The sequence below is a fragment of the Chiloscyllium punctatum genome, chromosome 26 (genome assembly GCF_047496795.1).
Source record: "Chiloscyllium punctatum isolate Juve2018m chromosome 26, sChiPun1.3, whole genome shotgun sequence".
Classification (NCBI taxonomy): Eukaryota; Metazoa; Chordata; class Chondrichthyes; order Orectolobiformes; family Hemiscylliidae; genus Chiloscyllium; species Chiloscyllium punctatum.
The window spans coordinates 64,062,416-64,080,613 of record NC_092764.1 but is presented as its reverse complement, the minus strand read 5'-3'; the positions used below and the strand labels follow the sequence as shown (position 1 = coordinate 64,080,613).

General features: G+C 43.2%; 1 protein-coding gene across 3 annotated transcripts in view; it reads right to left on the bottom strand.

The window, feature by feature from the left end:
* The window catches only part of LOC140453129 (adhesion G-protein coupled receptor G5-like), a 90,361-nt gene that overhangs the window by 24,562 nt on the left and 47,601 nt on the right, over nucleotides 1–18,198 (bottom strand). For 2 of the 3 annotated variants that reach the window (XM_072547540.1, XM_072547541.1), the window contains 5 exons: nucleotides 11,459–11,500; nucleotides 9,117–9,158; nucleotides 7,822–7,854; nucleotides 5,026–5,110; nucleotides 3,024–3,174 (listed from right to left, as the gene is read on the bottom strand). In XM_072547540.1, coding sequence (XP_072403641.1) covers nucleotides 3,024–3,174; nucleotides 5,026–5,110; nucleotides 7,822–7,854; nucleotides 9,117–9,158; nucleotides 11,459–11,500 — 353 coding nt within the window. Of the gene's footprint in view, nucleotides 1–3,023; nucleotides 3,175–5,025; nucleotides 5,111–7,821; nucleotides 7,855–9,116; nucleotides 9,159–11,458; nucleotides 11,501–14,575; nucleotides 14,618–17,706; nucleotides 17,749–18,198 lie in introns of all 3 variants that reach the window. The other variant, XM_072547539.1, reaches the window with a different exon arrangement.

Here is an 18,198-nt window from a genome sequence, read left to right as displayed (position 1 = left end):
TATTTTCTAATCAACTTGTCCAGAGATGTTATTACACACCTTTTAAATGTTGTAGCTGTACTCAGATCCACCACTTCCTCTGGATGGTCATTCCACACATGAACCATTCTCTGTGTAAAAGCATTGCCCCTCACATACTTTTAAAATATTACTGCTCTCACACTAAAAATAGATCCTCTAGTCTTGAAATTGTCCACTCCAGGGTAAAAGACACCTGCCATTTACCTCACCTATGGCCCTCATGATTTTATAAACCTCTATAAGGTCACCTCTCAACCTCCTATACTCCTCCAGTGAAAAAAAGACCCTGCCTTTGCAGCTTCTCCTTGGAACTCATGCCCTCCACTCCCAGCAACATCCTGGTAAATGTTTTCCATAGGAACATAAGAAGATAGGAATGGGGAGCAGCAGTAGGCCATCTGGCCCTTCCAGCCTGGTCCTCTATTCAATAAGATCAGGGCTGATCTTCTTGTAGCCTCTGCTCCACTCACCTGCCCTCTCACCACAACCCTTAATTCCTTCATGGTTAAAACAAATATTGATCTTAGCTTTAAAAATGTTTACTGAAGTAGCGTCAACTATTTCATTGGGCAGGGAATTTCATAGATTTACAACCCTCTGGGTGAAGAATCTCCTTCTCAATTCAGTCCTAAATCTACTCCCCCTAATTTTGAGGCTATGCCCTCTTGTCCTAGTTTCACCTGCCAGTGGAAACATCCTCTCTACTTCGATCTTATGTATTCCTTCATAATTTTATGTTTCTTTAAGACTCCCCCCAAACCCCCCCATTTCTTCAAAATTCCAATGAATATAATCCCAGTCTACTCGGTCTTTCCTCATATGTCAATCCACTCAACTCCAACCTAGTGAACCCCCTCTGCACCCCCTCCAGAGTCAGTACATTCTTTCTTAGGAAAGAAACCAAAACTACACACAGTACTCCAGGTGTGGCCTCACCAGTACCCAGTACAGCTGCAACATAACCTCCCTGCTTTTAAACTCAACCCCTTTAGAAATGAAAGACAATATTCCTTTTGCCTTCCTAATTACCTTTTGTACCTGCAGACCAACCTTCTGTGATTCATGCACAAGGACATCCAGGTCCTGCTGCACAGCAGTGTACTGCAACATTTTACCATTCAAGTAATAGTCCTTTTGGGAATTGTTTAGTTCAGTTGGCAAGATCATTGGTTTACAGAGCAGTGTGGGTTCAATTCCCATCACTGGTTTGAGGTTACCATAATGGATTCTCCTTTTCAACCTCTTCCCTTGCCCGAGGCCTGGTGGCCCTCAGGTTAAATCACCACTAGTTGCTTCTCTCTCTAATGAGACAGCAGCCCCTATGATCTCATAAGACTATGGCAACATAACAATAATAGTCCTTTTTACCGTTACTCCTACCAAAATGGATGACTTCACATTTATTACCATTGTGTTCCATCCGACAGACCTTTGCCCACTCACTTAAAGTATCTATGTTCCTCTGCCAAGTTTCAGTCTTCTGCACGCTTTGCTCTGCCAATCATTAGTGTCATCTGCAAACTTTGACACACTGCACGTGGTCCCCAACTCCAATCATCACATAAATTGTGTGGTCCCAACATTGATCCCTGAGGCACACCACTAGTTACTGATTGCCAACCAGAAAAGCACTCATTTATCAAAGTCAAAAAGTGTGGTGCTGGAAAAACACAGCCGGTCAGGCAGCATCCAAGTGGCAGTAGAGTCAATGCTTCAAGCACAAGCTCTTTATCATTCCTGAAACGTCGACTCTCCTGCTCCTCAGCTGGTGTCTGACTGGCTGTGCTTTGCAAATGCCACACGTTTTGACTCTGATCTCCAGCACCTGCAGTCCTTGCTTTCTCCTAGCACTCATTTATCCCCACTCTTTGCTTCCTGTTGGTCAACCAATCTCCTATCCATGCCAATACTTTACCCGTAACACTATGCAGCTTTATCTTATGCATTTTCTGAACCTTCTCCGGCTTGATATTACTTTTTATTCTATTTTAGCTGAACTTTGTTAATTCAGTTACTGTGCCAGTTAAAGGTCAATTTTACAGATCTTCCCTGAATTCAAATAAACTTTTTTTTTGTGTCTCAACATTACTTGAAGATAAAGAGAAAGTTAGCGTTCTGAGGCAAGCATGATTCTTCCTTGGAATTTATTCCTTCAGCATTCCAAAGAAGGCTCATACTGGACTTGAAATGTTTACAGGGTTTCTTTCTCCACAGATGCTGCCAGACTTGCTGGGTTTCTCCAGCATTTTCTGTATATCTTTCAGATTTCAAGCATCGGCAGTGTTGAGATTTTCATTGCTTAGGGGTGAATGGTTGATGTCTGAGGTTGTGCTATCCACTGGATCATGTATCACAATAGGCCTAATTGTATCCCTTTCTCCCATTTTTATATAACTAAATATAAGCTTATCCCCGTATCAGTGTGTACTAAGTTTGGTTTCATATTTAATCCATTACCCTACCCAATTCCCAGAGGCAGCCTGTATTCCTCGCTGCTGATGTATGTAATTAGAGGCCTAAAAACATGAAGAGTGCATTTATTACCAAGCACAGTGAGGCAACTCACAAACAAGAACAGAAAATGCTGGAGAAATTCAGCAAGTCTGGCAGCAGCATCTGTGGGAAGAAAGCAGAATTAATGTTTCAAGTCTCGTATCTCTTCATTAGAGTTCAGTTTCTGGTTTGGTTTCAGATCTCCAGTGCCCACAGTTCTTTATTTTAGTTTAAGGTGAGGCTAGTATATTAGAGATGAATATTTAATTTAAATCTTATTCAATTCCTTTTATGTTCATCAATATATATTAATACTTAAAACATATTGAGATAAAAATCTAGCCTCAAATATGAACTTTGAAAATTATAAATATATAGGATACCACATCAGATTTGATGTTACAAGGCAAACATTTCTGTACACGTTGAAAAATCAGGTCAAAGATCCTATGTTGTCTGTACCTGGAGTTGTAGCTTTGCTAGGCACAGAGTTAGTGAAAGTTACTTACCCATGAAGAATTGGCAACAAGTGTTATTCCTTTAAAACTTGAGTTGATTAATTTTCTACAATAAGCTTTATATCTTGAGTGTATTTGTGTGATACTGTCTTTGGCAGAAGCTTCACAATTAGCTGTGGCTCTTACACATCTCCTTTGTATTCTGTAATGAGAGATTTTGAAATACACACGATGAGTAAAGTAGATAGTAAAATAAGCAATTATCAGCTAATCGAAGTGGTTAGACGCTGGGATGCAGTCTTGTGGATCCAGCCGGACACAGTCTTGGGAGAAGAGATTGAGCAGCTGGATGTTGGACCACTGCTGGGATATTCAAAGGTTATGAGGTTGTTTCTTGATCCTTATTGCAGGCCAAAGAAAATGCAAGAAAGCTTCCAGGCTGAATAAGAGCTGTGTTTGAGGGAAATCAGAGGTGAGATCCTTGGAGGAAAATGTCTCTTTCTTATGAGAAAAAGTCAGAGTTTAAGGGATGTTTGTAATACCAATTACTACTGACCGAGGGGGCTGCTGAGCAGTTTGTGGGATCTGTGGTTGTCACTACATGTGCACTTTCTGGTCTTTGGCCTGCAATAATAGCTTGAACTTCATTACACTTGTTAATATCCCCCAATAGGGTTCAACTCTAGTGGAATCAGATGTAGCATTCTGTGTCGTAAATGTTATAATCTCAACCAAAGATCACATTGGGTAATTTAGCATGACCAATTCACCTAATCAGGGGAAACCCACAGAGAGAATGTGCAAGCTCCACACAGACAGTTGCCCAAAGCTGGTATTAAACCCTGGTCCCAGCATTGTGAGCCTTCAGTGCTAAACACTGAGCCAACATGCCATCCGAATATCTATCAGGTTAATAAATGTGCTGAGCTTAGCTTACCTGGCCTCCATGTGACTCCAGACCCACAGAAATGTGGTTGACTCTCAGCTGTCTTCTCAGTACTAGTTAGGGATGGGTAATAAATATTGGCCCAGCCAGTGATAGCAATGTGAATTTATGGATTTGAAAAAGAAATCCCTTGATGTGTATAATCTCTCAATCAGAGCCTTGAACAAACGCAACAGCCGAACCTCCACAGCCCTCTGGAGAAGGAATTCTTCATCTCAATGCGAATGGTTCCACACACAATGGTTTCTCACACAGTGGTTCCACACACAATGGTTCCACACACAATGGTTCCTCACACAGTGGTTCCTCACACAGTGGTTCCTTACACAGTGGTTCCACACACAATGGTTCCTCACACAGTGGTTCCTCACGCAATAGTTCCACACACAATGGTTCCTCACGCAATGGTTCCACACACAATGGTTCCTCACACAATGGTTCCACACGCAATGGTTCCTCACGCAATGGTTCCTCACGCAATGGTTCAACACACAATGGTTCCACACACAATGGTTCCACACACAATGGTTCCTCACACAATGGTTCCACACACAATGGTTCCACACACAATGGTTCCTCACACAATGGTTCCACACACAATGGTTCCACACCAACAACACAAGTACAAAAATCAACAATGTTCACAATTAGATCCTTAAAGCCAGATTTTTATTGAATTGGAATTTGACCATCTGCTGTAGTGAGATTTGAACCCAGGACTTCAGAACAGTACCTGGGTCTTTGGATTAATCGCTTAGCAATAGCACCACTAGGCATTCAGCCTCCCCTTAATGATCCGTATTCTAGAAGTTTAGGGAAAAAGCCGATAAATACAGAATACATCATTTTAACAGCATCATGGAGACAGTAAGGATTGCAGATGCTGGAAGCCAGAGTCAGTAGATGTGGAGCTGGAAAAGCACAGCAGGTCAGACAGCATCCAAGGAACAGGAAGGCCCATGTTTTGGGCTGAAACCCTTCATCAGGTCTGTTCTGCTCTAATTCCAATTTAATCAACTAATCAATTATAAACCCAGGCCTTTTCCTGGTCCTGATCCTGATCCTGATCCATGTTCTGTGCTGAAAATATCAACCACATGCACTTACTTGTTCTTAATGTTCTTTGCCTGTAGATTGCATGTTGTAGTTAGATTCTGGACAAATGCCTCACATTTATCTGATGTTAGAGTTTCTGAAATGAAATGATAAAAGAATATTGACTGAGTTTCTTAAACATAATTAGTGCTCTCTCTTTTTTAAATTCCATCATGCTTCTCTATGTTAACAGTGGTTAAACAAGTCAGAGTTTTTAAATAAAACATGGATCGATGGTTTAAAGAGCTGTGTCCAAGATGAAATGTCAAGTTGGAGCCTACTAGCCATTTCTTAAAAGCAGTTTATTATTATACATCAGCCTGGAAATTGGATGGTAGAGTGAGGAGGGATGTAATCCAGAACCAGGTAACATAACGAGGGGCAGGTTATTTCAGACTGAGATGAGGAATTCCTTCTCCAGAGGACTGTGGAGGCTCAGCTATTGAGGCTCAGATTGAGCGATTATAAACATCAAGGGATTTCTGTTTTAAATCTATAAATTCACTTTGCTTTAACTGACTGGGCCAATATTTATTACCCATCCTGAACTGCCCTAGTACTGAGAAGACTGCTGTGGGTCTGGAGTCACATGGAGGCCAGATAAACTAAGCTCAGCATATTCATTAACCTGATGGATACTGGGTGGCACATTGTCTCAGTGGTTAGCAATGCTGGCTGACAGTGCTAGGGACCCGGGTTCAATCCCAGCCTTGGCCAACTGTCTGTATGGAGTTTGCACATTCTCTCTATGAGCTTCCTTCCCACAGTCCAAAGATGTGCAGGCTATTTGAATTGGCCATGCTAAATTTCCCATAGCGTTCAGGGATGTGTAGGTTAGGTGCATAAATCAGGGGTAAATGTAGAGTATTAGGTTTGGGTGGGATACTCTTTGGAAGGTCAGTGTGGACTTGTTGGGCTGAAGGGCCTGTTTCCACACGTAGGGATTCTATGATTATACCTGACCAGCAATGTTTTCAAAGTCACCAGTAGGCTAACACAATTGCAACATTTAAAAGGCATCTGGATGGGTACAGGCCAGGTGCGAATAGATTGGTTTGGGATATCTGGACGGTTTGAACCGAAGGGTCTGTTTCCGTGCTGTATGACTCCAGATTTTGATTCAAAGCCCAATTACATAATCCCAGGGTGGGATTCGAGCTAACATTCTCAGGATATTAGTTTGGGACTCTCAGTTATGAACTCACTGACATGACCACTGCATCATCACCTCGCTTATACAGAGACTGCAGGAAAATATTGCTGAAGTGGAAGATCAGACATGGTCTCAGTGAATGGTGGCATGGGCTGGTAAATGAGACTCACCTTCCCCTGTTTATTTGTTTTTAAGTAGACATCCATTTCCCTGGAGCTCTGCTGTTCTCCTGCCAGAATTCCCAGGATAAATGGGGTTTCAGGATCAATACAGATTGCAGATTTCTGCACAGCCAGTACAGGGCAAGAGGAAGTGTGATTTGGATAAGTTCCTCAATTATCCCCTTCCCAAAACATAAAAAAAGGACATCTGACATCGCCTAATTCCAAGATGAGGTGTTTGATTAAAAACCAGACATTTGGTCCATCTTAATTCATGACATCAAACCACGTCAAGTTCCATTGACAGCACGGAAACAGGCCATTCAGCCCAACTGGTCAGTGCCAATGTTTATATGAGTATCCTCCTACCTTCCTCACCCAACCATATCAATATAACTTCCCATTTCTTTCTCTCTGATGTGTTGATCCAGCTTCACTTCTTGAGGGTAATGGGTCAGGCAACAAATGCTGCCCTTCCCCGGGGGGGGCAGTATTAGGACCTGTACTTTGTTTGACATCTATCAAAGGCCAGACCACAGGTACACTAACCTCAAAGTGTACACATGAAGGCTGGAACCTGGTGCTGCTCTCAGTAATGGGAAACCTGTCTGTGAGGATAAATATGTCAGGCCATTTTTGCCTAGTCTGTGGGACAGTTGTCACAATTTTGGCACTAGCCGCCAGATATTAGTAAGGATGACTTTGCAGATTCAACAGGGCTGTGATTGCCTTTGTTGTTCCCAGTACCTAGGTCAATGCCAGGTGGTCCAGCTGTTTCCATTCCATTTTTTGTTTCTACCAGTTGGTACAACCAAGTAGCTGGCTACACAGTTACAGAGGGCAGTTAAGAGTCAATCACATTGCTGTTGGTCTGGAGTCATATGTCAGCCAGACCAGGTGATTGATGGTAGCCATCCTTCCCTGAAGGACATTAGTGAGTAGGATGGGAATTTTTTTCCTGGCAATCAATGATGGACAATATGGCCATCGGATTCAAACCCATGTCCCCAGAACATTACCTGGGTCTCTGAGATAGTCTCGGGAGAGAACCACTCGGTCATTACCACCCACCTAAACACCTGAAACCTCACTACAGGCACTTAAATAGATGGACTCAGTCGTCATTTCAATGATCCAGATGCTGTGTTTAATCTGCAATTCTGTCCATGTAAATGTAAATGCAAATGTAAAAGATCTGAAAACTCTATTTGAGGATGAACAGAAGACATATTCTGACCAATATTTATCTTACGTCCAACGACATTGAAACTCATGCTTAAATCGCCCAACTATTCTCTAATCTTGGGGCCTTGATGTGCAAACATTGGCTGTCATGTTTAACAAAGACTAAACATTCAAAGAATATCACACACTTTGGTAAATTTTGGCGTTGTGACAGGTGCTTTATAAGTGCACAATTTTGTACTTTCATCTTCACTCTTCTTGTACAATAATTGTGACTTTATTTTATTTTGTGTTTATTAGATCACTAACCTTTGAGATGGCAGTAATTCTCACAACATTCATCTGTGGAGATAAAATAAAGACAGCTTAGAACTTAGTTCTGATGATTATGGGTTCACTTAACTCTGCCCATTGCATGCTGTTTCTGCTTGATACACTGGTAGTCCTGTTTGGGAGCTTCAGCAGTTCTTCATCATATTTTTAGGTATACCTGGTGCTGCTCCTGGCATGCCCTCCTGTATTCTCCATTGAACCAGGGTCGGTCCTCTGGCTTGATGGTAATGGTGGAGTGGGGAATATCCTGGGCCAGGAGGTGACAGATTGTGCTGGAGTACAAATCTGCTGCTACTGATGGTCCATGATGCTTCATCGATTCCCAATCTTGGATGCTGCATCTGTTCAAAGGCTGCCCCATTTACACAGTGACAGTGCCACACAACACTGTGGAGGGTATTGTCAATGGTTTTGTCTCCACGAGGACTGGGTAGTGGTCACTCTTACCAACACTGGCCTGGACAGATGCTTCAGAAGTCAGTACATTGGTAAGGATGAGGTCAAGTATGTTTCTTCCCTCTTGTGGGTTCCCTTGTTATCTGCTGCAGACCCTGTCTAGCATGGATGTCCTTTAGGACCTGACCAGCTCAATCAGTACTGCAGCATTTCAGCATTGAATTGACATTGAAGTCCCCCACCCAGAATACATTCTGTGCCCTTGCCACCCTCATTGTTTCTTCCAAGTGTTATTCAATATGGAGGACCATAGATTCCTCAGCTGAGGGAGGATGGTACGTGGTAATCAGCAGGAGGTTTCCTTGCCCATAAATAACCTGATGGCTTCAGACTTCATGGGGTCTGGAATCAATGTTGAGAACTCCAAGGGAAACTCCTTCCCAACTCTATCTCACTGTGCTGCCACCTCTTCTGGATCTGGCCTGCTGGTGGGACAGGACATATCCAGGGATGGTGATGGTGGTGTCTGGGACATTGTCTGTCAGGTATGACTCTGTGAGTATAACTGTGTCAGGCTGTTGCTTGATGAGTCTTTGAGACAGCTCTCTATATTATCCCATGGCCAACAGCATTAAAACACACATTCTAATCATTCAACTATGCTCTAATCATGGGTCCTTGCTGTGTAAACATTGGATGCTACGTTTAACAATGACTAGACATCAAAATTATTTCATCATCTGTCGCACACTTTGGGAAATTATGAGGGTGTAACAAATGCTTCACAAATGCACCATTTCCTACTTTCATCTTCTCTCTTCTTGTGCAATAATGATCACATTTTTCCTTTTATTTTTGTTTATGAGACCACTGACCTTTTGATCTCCCCTTTTTGCAAATTTTCTTACAAGCTCTGTCTGTAAGATAAAGAAGACAGCTGTAAGGTTTAGAAATAAAAAGTAAACTTCATTTATTGACAGAATTCTGTTTTTAGTTCTTAAATCAGTGATGCCAATCTATCTTTGAGTGCTGGTTTATTTCCATTGGGTTTTTCAATATTGATCTTTGGCTAGTTAGCTGAGTTACCTGGACAGCTGGTTTGCAATGCCAACAGTGCTTGTTTAGTACCCCTACCAGCTGAGGTTGCCGTGAAGGATTCACCTTCTCAACCTCTCCCCTCACATTGAGCCACCACCAGCCATCTCTCTCTCCATTGGAACAGCAGCTCTTGGGGACTTTGGCAATGTTACTTTTCACCTCTAGCATTGGAGTTCCAGGATGTTGATACAGCAACAGTGAAGAAACCATGATATAGTTACATGTCAGAGTGGATCATGGCTTAGAGGGAAACTTACAGGAGAGATGATGCTCCCATGTATCTGCGGCTCTCTCCTTGTCCTTGACAGAGGTTGCAGGCTTGGAAGCTGCTGTCAAGGGAGTCTCAGTGAGTTAATTCAGGACAGCATCATACACAGTACACACTGCTGCCACTGTGCATTGCTGGCTGAGGGAGTGAATGATGGAGTATTAGTTGGGATGTAAATCATGAGTGTGATGGAATAAGTCCCATATGCTAAATTTGTGCTAGATGGTTTCAAACATTTTGAGTGTTCTTGGAGCTGCACCTATCCAGGCAACTGGGGCATATTCCATCACATGCTTGATTTATACATTGTAGATGATGGTTAGGCTTTGAGGAGTGAGAAGGCAAATTACTCACCACAGAATTCCCAACCTTTGACATACTTTTGTAGCCAGATTAATTGAGTGAATGCTCCAGTTCAGATTCTGGCCAATTGTATCCCTCAGGATGGTGATAATGGGGGATTAGTAATTACCATTGACGTTGAATGTCAGGGGGCAATGGTTGGATTCTCGTTAGTTGGAGATAGCTATTGCCTGGTACTTGTGTGACTGAAATATTACAAGACACTTATCAACCCAAACCTGGATGTTGTCTACAGTTTGCTGCGTAGAGACACAGGCTGCTTCAGAATCTGAGGACTTGGGAATGTACATTGTACAATCATCAGATTGTCCAACATTGTACAATCATCAGAGCACGTTCCCATTTCTGAACTTATGCAGGACACTAGAAGCTGATAGAGGTGTTTGCACCCAGAATACTACCCAGAGATGTCCTGGAGCTGAAATGTCTGACCTCCAGCAACCACCACCGTCCTCCTGTGTTCCAAGAATAACAGTAATCAGTAATCAGATTTCCATTTGACTTCAGTTTTGTTACACTTGGTCAAATACTACCTTGATATCAAGGTCAGTTATCTTTACGTACCCTTTTGACCTCACCTCCTTTGTCCATGTTTGGATTAAGGCTGTAATGAGGTCAGGAGCTGAGTGGTCCTGGCAATACCCAAACTGAGCATCTCTGAGCAGGTTATTGCTGAGAAAGTGCTGCCTGATGGCACTATCCCTTTCCAAATGGTTGAGAATAGATTGATACTGGGATAATTAGCTGGGTTGGCATTGTCCTTTTTATATACAGGACATACCTGAGCAATTCTTGAAATTTCAGGTAGATGCCAGTGCGAGAGCTGAATTGGAACAGCTTGGCTGTTGAAGAGCACAAGTCTTTAGTACTATTATCAAAATGTTGTCAGGGCCTATATCCAACCATTTCTGTACATCATTCTATGTATATGGAGGCCGACATGAATTATCCACTCAGCATTTCTAAGTGAAGATGTTTGTAAATGATTTGCCTTGTTTATTGCACTGATGTGCTGGGCTTCCCCATCATTGGGGATGGTTAAATTCAGAGAGCATGGTCCTCTTGTCCATTGTTTAATTGTAGACCATGGTTCATGACTGGAAGTGGCAGCACTGCATTACTTAGTTCTGATGGTGATGGGATCACTTAGCTTTGTCCATTGCTGTTTCTGCTTGGTACACAGGTAATCCTGTCTAGAAGCTACAACAGTTTATCATCACATTTTTAGCAATACCTGTTCTGCTCCTGGCATGCCCTCCTGCACTCTCCATTCAACCAGGGTTAATCCCCTGGCTTGATGGTCATGGTTGAGTGGGCAATATGCTGGGCCATGAGGTTACAGATTGCGCTCGAGTTCAATTCTGCTGCTGCTGCTGGCCCACAGTGCCTCATGGATTCCAAATATTAATGTTCTAGATCTGCTCAAAGTCTGTCCCATTTAGCATGGTGACAGCATTTTTAATTTTGTGTTTTAATGAGATCACTGACCTTCTTCTTTTATTGTTTTGCAGATTTTCTGACAGTCAGCGTCTGTAGGGATTAAAAAAAAGGCAGCTATAAGGTTTGGAAATTGAAATCTCTTTTGCTGAGAGCAGACTGATTTTCGTTCTTACGTCAGTGATGCCAACTAATATTTCCTCTCTTTGGATGTTGTTTCATTTCCATTGGGTTTATCAATATTAATCTTTGGCCATTATGAGGTCAGTTGGCTGGAGAGCTGGTTTGCAATGCAGGCTGATGCCAACAATGTGGGCTCAGTCCCCACACCAGCTGAGGTCACCATGAAGGACTGTCCTTCTCAACCTCTTCCCTCACAATGAGCCACCACCAGCCATTTTTCTCTCCACTGAAATAGCACCTCTCGGGGACTTTGGCAATGTTACTTTTTAACTCGAGCAGTGGAGGTCCAGGATTTGAACCAGCGACAGAGAAGGAACAATGATATAGCTATAAATCAGGATGGCTGTATGGCTTAGAGGGGAACTTGCAGGAGAGGTGGTGTTCCCATGTATCTGCGGCTCTCTCCTAATTGACAGAGTTTGCCGGCTTGAATGTTGTGGTCGAGGCAGCCTTCGTGTGTTAATTCAGGACAGTATCATACACAGTACACACTGCTGCCACTTGCATTGCTGGCTGAGGGAGTGAATGGTGAAGGTATTGGTTGGGACGTAAATCAAGTGGGCAGCTTTGTCCTAGATGATGTCAAACATCTTGAGTGTTGTTGAAGCTGCACCCATACAGGAAGATACTATCATACACTGGATTTGTACCTTGTAGATGGTGGACATTCTTTGAGGAGAGAGGAGGCAAGTTACTATCCACAGAATTTCCAAAATCTGATGTGGTTTTGAAGCCAGATTATTTATATGAATACTTCAGTTCGGATTCTGGTCAATTGTATCCCTCGGGATGTCGATTATGATGGACTGGGAATTACCATTGACATTAAATGCCGAGGGACAATGGTTGGATTCTCATTAGTTGGAGATGGACATTGTCTGGCACTTGTGTGGCCCAAAATATTTCTAGGGACCTCCCATCCCAAACCTGGATGTTGTGCAGATTCGCTATTATTGATACGTGCTGCTTCAGTATCTGAGGAGTTGGGAATGGGAATGAACATTGTGCAATCATCAGTGAATGCTGGAGGGTAGGAACAGTTAAAGATAGTTGGGCCTAGGATCCTACCCTGAGGAATTCCTGCAGAGATGTCCTGGAGCTAAAATGACTGACCTCCAACAACCATAACCATCCTCCAATGTTCCAAGAATGACTCTAATCAATGGAGAGTTTTCCTCCTGATTCCCTTTGACTTCAGTTTTACTCAGATTCCTTGATCTCACACTTGGTCAAATACTACCTTGCTGTCAAGGAGAGTTAGCTTTTTGACCCCTCATGACTTCATCTTTTTTGACCAGTGTTGTGGCTGTACTGGAACAGCTTGGCAAGAGGAGTGGCAAGTTCTGGGTACAAAGTTTTCAGTGCTATTGCCAGAATGTTTTCAGGGCCCATCGCCTTGCAGTATCCATAGCCAACAGCCATTTTTTTACATCATTCTTTGTAAGAGGCCAATATAAATCATGCATTTGGCATTTAAAGCTGAAGATGTTTGTAAATGCTGTTGGCCTGATTTGTGCACCAAAGTTTTGTCATTGGGGAAGGAAAATTCAGGAGGCATGGTTCTTCTGTTCATTGTTTAATTGTCGACCATGACTCATGACTGGAAGTGGTAGCACTGCAGTGCTTGGTTCTGATGGTTATGGGATCACTTAGCTCTGTGCATTGCATGCTGCCTCTGCTTGGTAACACAGATAGTGCCGTCTGCTGGCTTCAGCAGTTTATTGTCGCATTTCTAGCAATGCCTGGTGCTGCTCCTGGCATGACCTCCTGCATTCTCTATTGAACCAGGGTTCATCATCTGGTTTGATGGCAATGGTTGACTGGGGTTATGCTAGTCAATGAGGTTACAGATTATGCTGGAGTACAGTCCTGCTGCTGCTATGGTTCATAGTGCCTCATTGATGTCCAGCATGGAGTTGTTAGATCTGTTCAAAGTTTGACCCATTGTGCATGGTAATAGAGCCACTCAACACAATAGAAGGAATTCTCAATGTGAAGGTGGGGCATTGCGTCCACGGGGACTGTGCTGGGGTCACTCTTACAGCCACTGTTTTGCACAGATGCACCTTGAGCCAGCAGATTGGTGACGATGAGGTCAAGTATGATTTTTCTACTTGTGGGTTCCCTCACTACCTGACGCAGACCGTGTCTAGCAGCTATGTCCTTTTGGACCCGACCAGCTTGTTCGGTAATGCTGCTTCTGAGTCACTCTCAGTTATTGACATTGAAATCCTGAAGAAGGGCTGATGCCCGAAACGTCGATTCTCCTGTTCCTGTTCCTGCCTGACCTGCTGCGCTTTTCCAGTAACACATTTTCAGCTCTGATCTCCAGCATCTGCAGTCCTCACTTTTTCCATTGAAATCTCTCACCCAGAATACATTCTGTGCCCTTGCCACCCTTATTGTTCAACATGGAGGAGCGCTGATTCCTCAGCTGAGAGAGGATGGTATGTGGTGATCAGTTCAAGGTTTCCTTGCCCATATATAACACGATGACTTCTGACTTTATAGGGTCTGGAATCAAAGTTCAAGACTCCAAGGATGCTCCCACCCAATTATCTCCCACTGTGCTGTCACCTCTGCTGGTTCTGTCCTGCTGGTGGGACAGGACATATCCAGGGATGGTGATGGTGGTGTCTGGGATATTGTCTGTGAGGTATGATTCTGTGGGAATGACTATGCCAGGCTGTTGCTTGACCAGTCTGTGAGTCACTCTCTATTTTAACCCATGTCCAACAGCATTAAAACGCACATTCAAATCATTCAACTATTCTCTAAGTATGGGTCCTGCTGTGCAAACATTGGCTGCTATGTTTGACAACAACTAAACATCAAAATTATTTCATTATCAATCACACACTTTGATAATTATTGAGGTTATGACAGGTGCTTTATAAATGCACAACTTCTTACTTTCATCCTCTGTCTTCTTGCGTAATAATTCTCACATTTTATTTTTATTTTTGTGTGTATGAGATCACTGACCTTTGGGTTTCAGCTTTTTGCAGATTTTCTTACAATTTCTGTCTGAAGTGATAAAAAATACAACCATAAGTTTCAGAAATCAGAAGAAAATATGTTTTGTTGGGGGCATCCTTTTTTTTCGATTTCACGTCAATGATACCAACGTATATTTTCTCTCTTTGGGTGCTATTTTATTACCATTGGGTTTCTCAATTTTGAACTTTGGCCATTATGGTGTCAAGTTAGCTGCGTTGGCTGGACAGCTGGTTTGCAATGCAGGGTGATGACAACAGGGCTGGTTCTGTACCCCCACCAGCTGAAGTCACAATGAAGGATTGTCCTTCTCAACCTCTCCCCTCACAATGAGTTGCCACCAGCCATCTCTCTCTCCACTGAAACAGCAGTCCTCTGGGACTTGGGCAATGCTAATTTCTACCTCCAGCAATGGATTTCTATGATTTTGATCCAGTGCCAGTGTAGGAATAGAGTTGCAAGTGAGAATGGTGTCTGGCTTAGAGGGGAACTTGCAAGAAAGGTGGTGTTCCCAAGTACCTGCAGCCCTCTCCTTCTAATTGACAGAGCTTGCCAGCTTGGAAGTTGTTATCAAAGGAGCCTTGGTGAGTTAATGCAGGACAATATCATACACGGTACACACTGCAGCTAATGTGCATTGCTGGCTCAGAGAGTGAATGGTGAAGGTATTAGTTGGGCTGGAAACCAAGTGGACAACTTTGTCCTAGATGATGTCAAACAACTTGAGTGTTGTTGAAGCTGCACCCATCCACTCAATTGGGACGTTTATCATCACACTCAGGATTTGTACCTCTTAGATGGTGAACAGGCTTTGAGGAGAGAGGAGGCAAGTTATTCACCACAGAATTCCCAAACTCTGATGTGGTTTTGAAGCCAGATTATTTATATGAATGCTCCAGTTCAGATTCTGGTCAATTGTATCCCTCGGGATGTTGATTATGGCGGATTGGGAATTACCATTGACATTAAATGCCAAAGGACAACAGTTGGATTCTCATTAGATGGCCTTTGCTTTGCACTTGTGTGGCCCAAAATATTTCGAGGGACCTCCCATCCCAAACCTGGATGTTGTGCAGATTCGCTATTATTGATACGTGCTGCTTCAGTATCTGAGGAGTTGGGAATGGGAATGAACATTGTGCAATCATCAGAGAATGCTGGAGGGTAGGAACAGTTAAAGATAGTTGGGCCTAGGATCCTACCCTGAGGAATTCCTGCAGAGATGTCCTGGAGTTAAAATGACTGACCTCCAACAACCATAACCATCCTCCAATGTTCCAAGAATGACTCTAATCAATGGAGAGTTTTCCCACTGATTCCCTTTGACTTCAGTTTTACTCAGATTCCTTGATCTCACACTTGGTCAAATACTACCTTGCTGTCAAGGAGAGTTAGCTTTTTGACCCCTCATGACTTCATCTTTTTTGACCAGTGTTGTGGCTGTACTGGAACAGCTTGGCAAGAGGAGTGGCAAGTTCTGGGTACAAAGCTTTCAGTGCTATTGCCAGAATGTTTTCAGGGCCCATCGCCTTGCAGTATCCATTACCTACAGCCAGTTTTTTACATCATTCTTTGTAAGAGGCCAATATAAATCATGCATTTGGCATTTAAAGCTGAAGATGTTTGTAAATGCTGTTGGCCTGATTTGTGCACCAAAGTTTTGTCATTGGGGAAGGAAAATTCAGGAGGCATGGTTCCTCTGTTCATTGTTTAATTGTCGACCATGACTCATGACTGGAAGTGGTAGCACTGCAGTGCTTGGTTCTGATGGTTATGGGATCACTTAGCTCTGTCCATTGCATGCTGCCTCTGCTTGGTAACACAGATAGTGCCATCTACTGGCTTCAGCAGTTTATTGTCGCATTTCTAGCAATGCCTGGTGCTGCTCCTGGCGTGACCTCCTGCATTCTCTATTGAACCAGGGTTCATCATCTGGTTTGATGGCAATGGTTGACTGGGGTTACGCTAGTCAATGAGGTTACAGATTATGCTGGAGTACAGTCCTGCTGCTGCTATGGTTCATAGTGCCTCATGGATGTCCAGCGTGGAGTTGCTAGATCTGTTCAAAGTTTGACCCATTGTGCATGGTAATCGAGCCACTCAACACAATAGAAGGAATTCTCAATGTGAAGGTGGGGCATTGCGTCCACGGGGACTGTGCTGGGGTCACTCTTACAGCCACTGCTTTGCACAGATGCACCTTGAGCCAGCAGATTGGTGACGATGAGGTCAAGTATGATTTTTCTACTTGTGGGTTCCCTCACTACCTGACGCAGACCGTGTCTAGCAGCTATGTCCTTTTGGACCCGACCAGCTTGTTCGGTAATGCTGCTTCTGAGCCACTCTCAGTTATTGACATTGAAATCCTGAAGAAGGGCTGATGCCCGAAACGTCGATTCTCCTGTTCCTGTTCCTGCCTGACCTGCTGCGCTTTTCCAGCAACACATTTTCAGCTCTGATCTCCAGCATCTGCAGTCCTCACTTTTTCCATTGAAATCTCTCACCCAGAATACATTCTGTGCCCTTGCCACCCTTATTGTTCAACATGGAGGAGCGCTGATTCCTCAGCTGAGAGAGGATGGTATGTGGTGATCAGTTCAAGGTTTCCTTGCCCATATATAACACGATGACTTCTCACTTTATAGGGTCTGGAATCAAAGTTCAAGACTCCAAGGATGCTCCCACCCAATTATCTCCCACTGTGCTGTCACCTCTGCTGGTTCTGTCCTGCTGGTGGGACAGGACATATTCAGGGATGGTGATGGTGGTGTCTGGGATATTGTCTGTGAGGTATGATTCTGTGGGAATGACTATGCCAGGCTGTTGCTTGACCAGTCTGTGAGTCACTCTCTATTTTAACCCATGTCCAACAGCATTAAAACGCACATTCAAATCATTCAACTATTCTCTAAGTATGGGTCCTGCTGTGCAAACATTGGCTGCTATGTTTGACAACAACTAAACATCAAAATTATTTCATTATCAATCACACACTTTGATAATTATTGAGGTTGTGACAGGTGCTTTATAAATGCACAATTTCTTACTTTCATCCTCTGTCTTCTTGCGTAATAATTCTCACATTTTATTTTTATTTTTGTGTGTATGAGATCACTGACCTTTGGGTTTCAGCTTTATGCAGATTTTCTTACAATTTCTGTCTGAAGTGATAAAAAAGACAACCATAAGTTTCAGAAATCAGAAGAAAATATGTTTTGTTGGGGGCATCCTTTTTTTTCGATTTCACGTCAATGATACCAACGTATATTTTCTCTCTTTGGGTGCTATTTTATTACCATTGGGTTTCTCAATTTTGAACTTTGGCCATTATGGTGTCAAGTTAGCTGCGTTGGCTGGACAGCTGGTTTGCAATGCAGGGTGATGACAACAGGGCTGGTTCTGTACCCCCACCAGCTGAAGTCACAATGAAGGATTGTCCTTCTCAACCTCTCCCCTCACAATGAGTTGCCACCAGCCATCTCTCTCTCCACTGAAACAGCAGTCCTCTGGGACTTGGGCAATGCTAATTTCTACCTCCAGCAATGGATTTCTATGATTTTGATCCAGTGCCAGTGTAGGAATAGAGTTGCAAGTGAGAATGGTGTCTGGCT